Genomic DNA, 10769 nt, shown 5'->3' on the forward strand with positions numbered 1-10769 from the left:
TGAAAGAAAGCCATAAGAAGTCTCGTTTGCAGTTTGCCAGAAGCCATGTGGGGGACACAGCAAATGTGTGGAAGAAGGTGCTCTGGTCAGATGAGACCAAGGTGGAACTTTTTGGTCTAAATTCAAAACGTTATGTGTGGAGGAAAACTAACACTGCACATTACTCTCAACACACCATCCCCACTGTCAAACATGGTGGTGGCTGCATCATGTTGTGGGGCTGCTTTTCTTCAGCAGGGACAGGGAAGCTGGTCAGAGTTGATGCACCATTTGGTGGCACCAAACACAGGACAATCCTGGAAGACAACCTGCTGGAATCTGCAAAAGACTTGAGAATGGGGCGGAGGTTCACCTTCCAGCAGGACAACGACCCTAAACATAAAGCCAGAGCTACAATGGAATGGTTTAAAACAAAACATATTCCTGTGTTAGAATGGCCCAGTCAAAGTCCAGACCTAAATCCTATTGAGAATCTGTGGCAAGATCTGAAAATTGCTGTTCACAAACGCTCTCCATCTAATCTTGCTAAACTTGAACTGTTCTGCAAAGAAGAATGGGCAAAAATACCAGTCTCTAGATGTGCAAAGCTGGTAGAGACATACCCCAAAAGACTTGCAGCTGTAATTGCAGCGAAAGGTGGTTCCACCAAGTATTGACAAAGGGGGCTGAATACTTTTGCACGCCACATTTTTCAGTTTTTTATTTCTAAAAACAATTTAAAGTCATATATAATTTTCCTTCTACTTCACAATTGTGTGTCGCTTTATGTTGATCTTTTATCTAAAATGCCAATAAAATGTATTTATGTTTGTGGTCGGAACGTGACAGAATGTGGGAAAGTTCAAGGGGTATGAATACTTTTTCAAGCCACTGTAGCAAAGACCTGATTTGGGTCAAAGCTCTTTCTCTTCTTTCACACAGTATTTTTGCGTTCACACCAACCAGACAACACGCAAGTCACATGTTCACATGAGCACACTAATTGGTATAAATCATCTTTGAAAACTGAAGTTCTCCCCATCTAAAACTACTGAACTTCTAATGGGCTGAGTGTAGGAGTTGGCTTTATGAAAACAACTGTCGGCACACCCCGTGCCTCCATCAAATCAACTCGCAAAAACACTAGGACTCCATAAATGTGCACATTTATACCAATTTGGAAGGTTCTGTGAGAAACTTGGCATGTGACACAGCCAACCTTTACATGTGTAGTCCAGAATATCAAAAAGGCCATAAAACAGGCCCAAGAAGGTCCACTGGGACAATAGACTGTATATAACATATAGATGTAGCCTTCCTGTCAATCAAAACATAGTGAAGACCAAGTGGCAGTAGGAGACAATATGAGAACAAAAGTCTTTAAGAAAAAGTGTCCGTCACCTTTATCCACTGGAGTTTATGGTTCCACTCTCTAATTTCAGTTATCTAATAGGAAAACTTCAGCCTAAATTATTCACATGGGGGTTTGTCAAGAGACAGGAAAGCTACGTCCATTTATGATCTACTGTCTATGAAGTGAGCTGCCGCTCAGTCAAGTGAAATAATGTCTGAAATGATGTCAGTCCCGCCTCTAGCTCCGCCTCCTCCTGTGATGACCCGGGTTTCATGGAGGGAGCCGGCAGCGTGGACACTGGGTTCATAATGACTGCCGGAAGACACCAGGGCGGCACTTGTGCTGGCAACAGCTGTGCTCTGCTTGCTGCTGGCCAAGTTGTCAAGAAACATTTGAGGATGGTAATGCTGAATAGGAAAAACCAAACAGAAGGTTCTGAGATTAAATGGTAATCCTGCCTTGGCTATAATTTATAGATGTAAGCAACAAAGTTAAATTAACAATTTTACCTTGTTTCCATTAACTATGTTTGTAGTATCTAAGTGTTTGAGTGAAAATCAACAACATCACACTATGGCAGCTTATACTTCAGTAGAAGGGAAAAACCTACCTGAGGATCTGCTTGTATTAAGGAAAACAAATCCAGACCTAACGATGACACAGAGAAGATTTTTTTCTTAATTATTTTAGACAGCCTCACATAAAGAAGTGAGAAGGTTTCTACTGCTGTGCAGTGGACTCACCCTGCATCTCTGCTGGGATGCTGGACAGTGGGGACTGATGAAAGGGAACTGCATAGTCAGTTAAGGGAGAAGTCAGATAGGTCGGGTCCAAAGGCTGGACATTAGGCATGTGCACAGTGGGCTGGAACGCTAACACTCTGAGCACAAAGAAAGAACACTCTTAGCATAAGGAGAGTTGTAAACCACCATCCCTCCAGTACAGCATATTTTTAATCAGAGACTCCAACTCTTTAAAAACTTTATACCACCACTTACCTTATCCTTAGTCTGCACAATAATTAAATATAAACATACACACCATCATCTCAAATAGGCTTCAAACAAGACACCGTCCACCTGTGAGGCAACATTACAAGCCACTACCCAACGGTGTGGCCACTAAAACATAATCCAAGCTGTAAGATCAACATTGGTTATTTGTTTGCAGGTTCTAAAACCTACGACACAGGGGCGCGGTCTTACCCTTTTGTATGGACTTGCTCATTCTTGGAAAGGTATACGCAGCGTTTCTTCAGAGGGGGAGCTGTGTCCTCTTCATCAGAGGAAGAGGAGGAGCTTTCTAGCGTGAGATCGATCACATCGGCCTTCTTGGTGGAGGTGGGTTCAGTAGGAGAGGCCACGGATGTTTGTCGCACTGGAGCTAAAATACAGAGTACTTAGTAATGACATTCTTAGTACAAAATAACTATTTTTTGGACCAGTATTAGACTAAAAAAAGCACTTGTTGGCAGAAACGTTTTACACCATGACCATGTGTTATATCAACATAATTACCCTCAATTTTTGGAAGTGACTGGGAGTGGACCTTGACCGACTCTTTTTTTGGTCTCATGGGACACCATGTTCCATTTTCCTGAAACTTGATCTCATCCACATCTGAGCAGTCGCTCAGGATTTCCAGGAATAAACTAAATAAAAACATATCTTTATTGATTCCTAATCCACAAAAATAATGACTTAACCTTGTACTTTTTTGTTGCAACTTTAATAATACTATGACTTTTTGTTTATTTAGTTGATTTTAACAAAAGACACAAGTGCATCAACAATAGTGAGACCAACCCGTCAATGATGAGGCTCTCATAAGTGGCCTTCTTGTCACACACAGGACAGATCCAGGTGGGTTTCTTCTCATTCATCTGAAGGTAGAGCGCGGCATCAAAACACTGCAGGTGAGAGCAGGTCACTGCTCTGCATGGCACCGTCAGCCTCATCTTTCCCAACTGTATCACAACACAATAGAATAAGTTCAAAATATAGAAGTTTTGTAAACCTTTGTAAGAAAAACTTGGTTTTTGGATTTTTTTGTGACATATGTAAATACAAATGTTGGTCAAAAAATACATGGAAAAAAAACGGTAATGACGACTGGGATTCAGAAGGCACATTATCCCAGTGAAAAATTCCTTCACTTACTGGACACATCAGTGAGACCCGGAGGCTGGTTGTAGCAATCTCACTGTCTGGATCTGCCGTCAACTTCTCTTTAACTAAAACACAGAATGGAGAAGCAGATGAAATACAAAACCTTTTCGAGGCACAGAAGGTCCCCCACTATGTTAAGTCTCAGGAATTTACTGATGAGTATCACCTCATATCTAAGATCAATCAAAACTTCTCTCAAGTGCAGGTTTTAAGTTTATCTGTACTGAATGTAATGATGGACCATGTAATTACTTAGGGCTCTGGAGTGATCTGGGTTTCTGATGCCCTTCATCCTCAGCCTCTGCAGCAGCAGCGGCGATGTCAGCTGTCTCACCAGGTACACAGACATGGAATAGGTCTGAAAAAACAACCCGCGGGTAACAGTAATGATGTTTTAAATCCAAGAAAAAGAGAAAACGCAGGTTTACAATATAGTTTTTGTTATTCTCACCTTTCCAATTTCAGGAGCCCATGTGACCGAAATCTGATTGGGTACAGCAGACGAAAGTCGGACAAGCGATGTGATGTTCAGAGGTCTACCTGGTCTCTTCTGTTCAACGCCATTTTTTGGAGGAGGTGCATAACCCTAAAAGTAAAACAAGGTCTTGGAATCCATGCAACAGAAAGAATATAATTTGTTCATACTGTAATTACACTGTGAAACTTACTGGCAGAGGAAAAAGCTTTCCATTAACCTTTATACACAGACTGTTTGGGTAATTATCCTCTTGAGGACAACTTGTTTCTGACAAGCAAAACCTACAAACACAAAAAAAAGCTTAATGTACAGAGTCTCCTTAAAAAACATCGAAGGTCTTTCATTTATTCCACGACAATGTACACCTTACAATATTGTGATGTCAACAGTGTTGACCATTATAATTGCAAATGCATATCATTATATGCAATACAATTGTAACAGCTTTTGTTATACATCTTTACACATACCTCTTCTACAGAAAGAAGATCAGAAAACTGCTTTACATAACCATAGCAATGGTTTAAGAGTGAGACAGAAATGTCTGCTGGTAACACACTAAAGTTGCATATACATCAGGCGCAAAGCAAATAGAATATCCTTCCACAGCTAGGAGTGGTAGCATGCCTGGAGCTACCAAGTGCAAAGTGAGGGGCGTGTGTCGCAGGATCATTAAAATAACTGGAATTTTGAAATAAGAATGACTCACTTTGGGAGGCATTCAGAGTTTTCCAAATTATTGTAAAACTTCTACTTATTTATCAAAATCTGTCACTCAAAGAGTAAACCAACACTGCAGAGATGTGTACCAAAACCCTGATCAAGTCAACATGGCTTAAAATCTCTCATAACAGAGTAACAGATTGTTTTTAATGATAAAATCTTATTTTATTTTACTCTACTTTATACAGAAATGAATTTATCAAGCAGATATGGACCTCATAAAAAATTACTAATGTATCCTTACTTTAAATAATTAATCATATTTTGATAGCACTTGAAAAGATCTGGCCACTCACCTCAGCTGAATTTGTACCATATAATCTCTTCTGCCACCTGGTAAAAAGTCCCTGCACACAAAACAGCTCTTGTCAATCAATGGTATTAACACCATTACAGCCACTTGCTCTAAAACAAATGTTTCTACGGTTCAGTCCTACCTGGATATGCATACTTCTCGAACTTGCTGTGGTGTCAGAGCAAAGATAAAATATTTCTCTTGGTGGTACCTCTGTGCAGTGCTTGCTCCTGCAATACAATTAATTCATTTTTAGGTTTAGAGAGGTACATACTGTATGTTAAATATATGCTCATGGTAACTTAATTTGTTTTACTGTAAGGTGAAAATAAAGAGGAATTCAACCCAGAGTTGGTAACGATAAAAGTGTAAAGGCACCAAGTATTTTTACCGATGACTTACTTTACTTATGATACTCAGATCCCTGTTCAAACAGAGCATTATGGTAACACATTAATAGCTCAGTATTTAATGTGTGCTATTCAAATATATTTACACATTCATTTTTGGCATATCAGCAAATAATAAGCTTTCCTACTACAATATGTTTTTACATTTAGACAGAAATGTAAAAATACATGATTGCTTTTATATAGAATTCCACACACCGGTACAATTGTGCCATATTAAAAGTAATATTAAATAAATATGAAATTATGTGATATTCTCAATCAACAACACAGACCTAAGCTGGAAGGCTTGATCAGGACGTCCAGCATATCATAGAAGGGCAGTGGCTTCATCTGTACATCAGGATGGACGGGCGGGATGATGGGTCCTGGCTGCTGGAGATTCATATTGGTTCTCAAGTTTTGCCTTGCAGATATTTCACCGCTGAACAGGAAAAAGTCTGGTTCACAAGATGGACTTCTGTTAAATGAAATATTAGCATTAACTTCAGTTTCATTTTCAAGTTACCACTGTTATTCATAACAGTAACTCTTAAAAACAGAGACAGAGATATTTAGTGAAGGAATTCAGAATCAACTCATTATCATGTAGAAGTTTATTATTATTATTATAAAGGACTGCTAAATCAATTTATTGATTGATTTGTGAAGACTAATCCAAATACATTTGAACACATTTTAATGTGGGCCAAATTATTGTTGCTTATTTCCACTATATATTTAGTTAAAAGCCTTCCTTTCTAGAATGTAAATTAAACAAATACAATATAGGAAATTATGTCGGATACTGTGAGGATGACCAAATGTATTTCTACACTTATCAAAGGATGATAACATAACCAAAACAGTCTAATGGGGACAAAGTCCACTCTCTGGTAAATTTGTTATTGAAACAGGAAGAACAGAAAATGGCAATGGTTAATCACAAGTACATTTGTTTCTCAGAAGGTGGGACTTGTAAATGTAGCCAAGCATAGCAACTGTTTGTATGGAATAAACAAATGACAAAAGCTTAATATTTCTACAGGCTCTCACTGATGTTTTGAAACAACTGAGGTCAGAAATGGCTAAAAACACCACCAACTCACCAACTGTGAGAAGCTGAATTTTGTGTATTGAGTTTGATACTTACTGCATATTTTTCTTGTCGTTTTTCTTTACTAAGTATAGCAACACTTGGATTAGTCACAAAACAGGTGTATAACACAGACATCTATCTGCTTTAATTTGTCCTTCTGTTTCAACAACATACTAACATTTGTGTTGTATTTAAATACGTTATTTTGATATTATATTTTTTAATGGCAGATTGTCGCTATATTATATATGTAATGTGATCATTTTTTAAATTAAAATCTATCTTGACGATTTTATATCATGATTTGTGTACGTGTAAGCAGTACGAGTTCCGCCGCACAAAGTAAACAAACACTCAAACAACTGTAACAGGTGGGAGGAGCAGCTGAACTGTTCCTTCTTTTTTGTTAAAGTATTAGTGAAATTTCTATAAACTGTCCTGTCGATGCTACAACACATTGAAACATTCAAAATTTCCAAAATGATCAGAAAAAACTTTTCTGTTAAGGTAGCACTGTACTCTAGAGCTATTTGTATAAGATTGTTATATTCTGCTGATGCACGCGTCAAATATACATTATTTTACCTTTGACACCAGGGCGAGTTTCGGTACGGATACACCAGTTGTTCGTAAACAAAATAAATGTTTCTGATTTTTTTCGCTTCAACGGTTAGCATTTCAGCTACCGCTCAAAATGTAAACTATGTGAGGCGGTCAATTATGTCCGTGTTTAAAAATGTTATGTTCATAAGTACATCAACCTGCACTTTACGTATTCTGCCAGCACAAGATATTTCCAGTTTAAATAAAGGGAGAAATAACAAATATGAGGTTGTGTTTTTCTTCGCTTACCCGAAAGTCTTCGTTCTTCGCCATCTTGATTTTCCGCTCATCCCGCCCAGCGCGAGTACTTCCGGGTTACCTACCAGCGGCGGGGAACTTCCTAGGACGTTATTTTCTTTCGATCTTGAATACCATAGTAAATATGAATGTGCTACAATCAAAATGTTGTCGTTTTTGAATGGAACGAGAAAAAATAAAGAGGGCACCGATGCTCTGGCAATTAAAACGTCAAAGACTCCGGACTCTTAAGATATTATATTCCTCAGTTTCTATTTAGTTTTACTTCAGTAGAGCTGAAAGAGAAATCTGTTAAAGTAATACTTGGATAACTGGAACTGAACTGCACGATGGTGAGCCTTAGCGCTCTCTAAAGGTCCTGCTCCCAAAATGCTTACCATACCTTTAAGTGCTATTAAAGATTACCCTCTTTTTACTTCTATTATTGTGTCACACCTTGTCCCTCTCAGAATTCTATTGTCCTATTTGTTTTTCAAGATTTACTATCCCAACAATCAAGACTGATTGTAATTAGAACTGTTATTGTAATTTGAAGAACTTTTATTGCAAAGGCAAACAAAAGTCGTTGTACAAGGTGGAATGCCACAGAAAGATGGTTTATCCTGAAGGAGCCTTGAAACGACAGGCCTTACCTAACATTCTTAACAATGTGAAACTTGCCTTTTCAGTGATCTTAGCTATATAATTATGTAGCCTGGTTCCAAACTGAGTTTTCAGTAGTCAGTCAAAAATGCTATACAGCTATAATAACGAGAAAATGTCTTGTACAATTTGGGACCGGCCTGTCTTGTGGGTCCAGGTGACCAGGGGGCAAGGGACATCACAGGTTTATGTAATGCTGGTCATAGAAAAAGACAACTTTGATCCTTTTAAGTGAAATTGTATCCAAAAAAGCTTTGCACTGCAGTAAATATTGTTGTTTATTATGAGAAGACAGCATAGAAACAAAAACAGAAGAGAAATACATATTTGGCGGTGAACATCACATTTGTTCACTAACTTCTCTAACTAAAGTCATTTTCCAGCCAATGTTCGAGCAACATTTCTAATACAGCTGTTCTCCATCCTTAAAAGACCAATATTCCCCTCGCTGTGAATTCTGGGAGCACACTATAGTTTCAAGATGGCAGCGAGCAGGAGGCTGGCCAAGGTAAATCTCCCGATCCCCTTATTTCCATGCAACTAAAGAAGGTAGAGGTGTTGGTTGCGGTTCGTGGGCTTATTTGTTATATACACAGGGTGGTGTTTAGTTATTTCGAGGGAGTTACCGTTTGGTACCGGATATAAACCTAAAATTTGTAAAATGAGAGGTCACAACTGTTCACCCAGCAGCCGACCCAGTATCACCGTTATGTAGCGAAGCACCGGTAAATTAGGTCAGTAAGTCTTGCAGCAAGCTGCCAAAGACGAACAGCTGTCGAACATTTGATTCAACAGCTTACTATGTCTTTAACTTTGGTGTGTGTTTTGGAAATGTGAGCGACGGGGAGTGTTTCTATTACACATCCTTCAGTTTCCTCACACACGGTGTCTGCTAAGCAGCTAAACTGCTAGCTTCAGAGCTTAACGTCAACCAAACATTCTCTCGGGAGTCTGAGATCCATTGTAGGGACACTTGTGGATAATATAAGCCAAGTGTGTTGTTTACCTTGGTTGTGTCTTTGAATGATTTAGACGTACAGCATAGGATTTGTATCGATTTGTAGACAGGCGGCGGGATGTTATGCAAGGTTTTGTATTAACCTGTTCTGTGGGTTAGAACACCAACATAACCAGTTTATCTCTCTCTCACCAATACTTTAATTTACACCAGGCATTTGGTTAAGCGAATCGAACATTTTCAATTTGTCAACATTTCTGAACTTTCAACTTTTCTAACGTCCGCATGCTACCATGTGAACAACATGGATGAAAAGGCTGGAGTGAAAGTAGAAGTATAAGCGTCCATAAAGTGCTGGGGAAATAATTAACTTGATCTCTTTTGACTGTGCATATTTGCCTGCACAAGTCCACGACACACTCTGACGTTTAGGAAAATAATGTTTTTATTCGCTTATGGTCCTGCAGTGTGTGTGAGCATGGTATTCCATTGTATTATTGAGTCAGAACATACATGTATACATGTACTTTGTCAATATTATATACCGCATGAAAAACAACAGATGGTATAATATTAAACCCTATTTCGTTTTAGGATTGTATGTGGTGAGCAAGACATCGGGAGAGGTTAAATTGTTACTTTGACCTATTGGCACATCTCTTTATTATACCGCATGCTTTACTTTTCCATTGTGTGCATGGAAGTTAACATAAAACAAGCAAGGAAATTGCTTGTTCCACATTTGGTGTTTGTTCCTATAGCTGAAAGGAGAAGGAATGAACCAATCCTGATGTATTGTCTGGTAGATCTTTGATAACATAGGATTAAATTAGTTATTAAGTCAAAGTCTTTACTAACTTGCTTATTGAAATTATCTACCTACCAACCCAGCATAAGGATGTGTATAACCTGGGATGGTTTGGACTAAACCTTACACATTTAAGGACTAACTGCAATGTCTACCCACATTTATTCTCCTATTTTCACATCATTGTCTATTACCACTATTTGTACATTTGACATTTTTTTAAAATAATAAATGTTATTAACAAATAATTTTATTGAAAAAAAATTGCTTTCACAACTGTCAGAAAAATATTACCCCATGAACATATTAAACATTACCTTTGTTACACATACTTGTATATACAAAATAAGCTACAGCCATATTTTACTTTATTGGTGGCAAAATTCTAGCCATTTTTCTATTTTGTGTTTAACATACTTATTTCTCACGTTCCTGTACTTTAAACCATCCATCCATACATCCATCTTCAACCGCTTATCCGGGGCCGGGTTGCGGGGGCAACAGTCTGAGCAGGGACACCCAGACTTCCCTCTCCCTCGACACTTCCTCCAGCTCTTCTGGGGGAACCCCAAGGCGTTCCCAGGCCAGCCGAGCGACATAGTCGCTCCAGCGTGTCCTAGGTCTTCCCTTAGGTCTCCTCCCAGAGGGACGACACCCGAGCACCTCCCGAGGAAGGCGTCCGGGGGGCATGCGATGTAAATGCCCAAGCCACCTCAGCTGACTCCTCTCGATGTGGAGGCTCTACTTCGAGCTCCTCTCGTGTGACAGAGCTCCTCACCCTATCTCTAAGGGAGCGCTCTGCCACCCATGCGTAGAAAGCTCATTTCAGCCGCTTGTATCCGGGATCTCGTTCTTTCGGTCATGACCCAAAGCTCATGACCATAGGTGAGGGTAGGAACGTTGATTGACCGGTAAATCGAACGTAGATTGACCGGTAAATCGAGAGCTTCGCCTTTCGGCTCAGCTCCTTCTTCACCACAACGGACCGATACAGCGACCGCATTACTGCGGCCGC

General features: G+C 39.2%; 2 protein-coding genes across 4 annotated transcripts in view; one reads left to right on the top strand and one right to left on the bottom strand.

Annotated features, from left to right (window-relative positions):
• Positions 1 to 745: 745 nt before the first annotated feature.
• On the bottom strand, positions 746 to 8123 carry pias2 (protein inhibitor of activated STAT, 2). Of its 3 annotated transcripts, none has more exons than XM_017042793.2 (14): positions 7338 to 8123; positions 5683 to 5864; positions 5140 to 5227; positions 4999 to 5049; positions 4170 to 4260; positions 3953 to 4087; positions 3754 to 3859; positions 3493 to 3566; positions 3139 to 3299; positions 2851 to 2984; positions 2539 to 2716; positions 2077 to 2213; positions 1944 to 1981; positions 746 to 1740 (listed from the first exon to the last, which is right to left on the bottom strand). In XM_017042793.2, exons 1-14 carry the CDS (start codon positions 7376 to 7378, stop codon positions 1528 to 1530), a joined length of 1629 nt encoding a protein of 542 aa, XP_016898282.1. In that variant the 5' UTR covers positions 7379 to 8123; the 3' UTR covers positions 746 to 1527. The 3 variants fall into 3 exon arrangements, with proteins under 3 accessions (XP_016898282.1, XP_008333840.1, XP_008333841.1); XM_008335618.3 differs by having other exon boundaries at positions 747 to 1740; positions 5683 to 5867; positions 7338 to 8122; XM_008335619.3 differs by having other exon boundaries at positions 748 to 1740; positions 5683 to 5847; positions 7338 to 8121.
• A 162-nt stretch (positions 8124 to 8285) lies between these two features.
• The window catches only part of LOC103397377 (ubiquitin-conjugating enzyme E2 L3), an 8222-nt gene continuing 5738 nt past the window's right edge, over positions 8286 to 10769 (top strand). The window contains exon 1 of the mRNA XM_008335620.3: positions 8286 to 8496. Coding sequence (XP_008333842.1) covers positions 8470 to 8496 — 27 coding nt within the window. The 5' untranslated portion in view covers positions 8286 to 8469. The remainder of the gene's footprint in view (positions 8497 to 10769) is intronic.

The sequence above is a fragment of the Cynoglossus semilaevis genome, chromosome Z (assembly GCF_000523025.1).
Source record: "Cynoglossus semilaevis isolate Cse_v1.0 chromosome Z, Cse_v1.0, whole genome shotgun sequence".
NCBI classification, from domain to species: Eukaryota; Metazoa; Chordata; class Actinopteri; order Pleuronectiformes; family Cynoglossidae; genus Cynoglossus; species Cynoglossus semilaevis.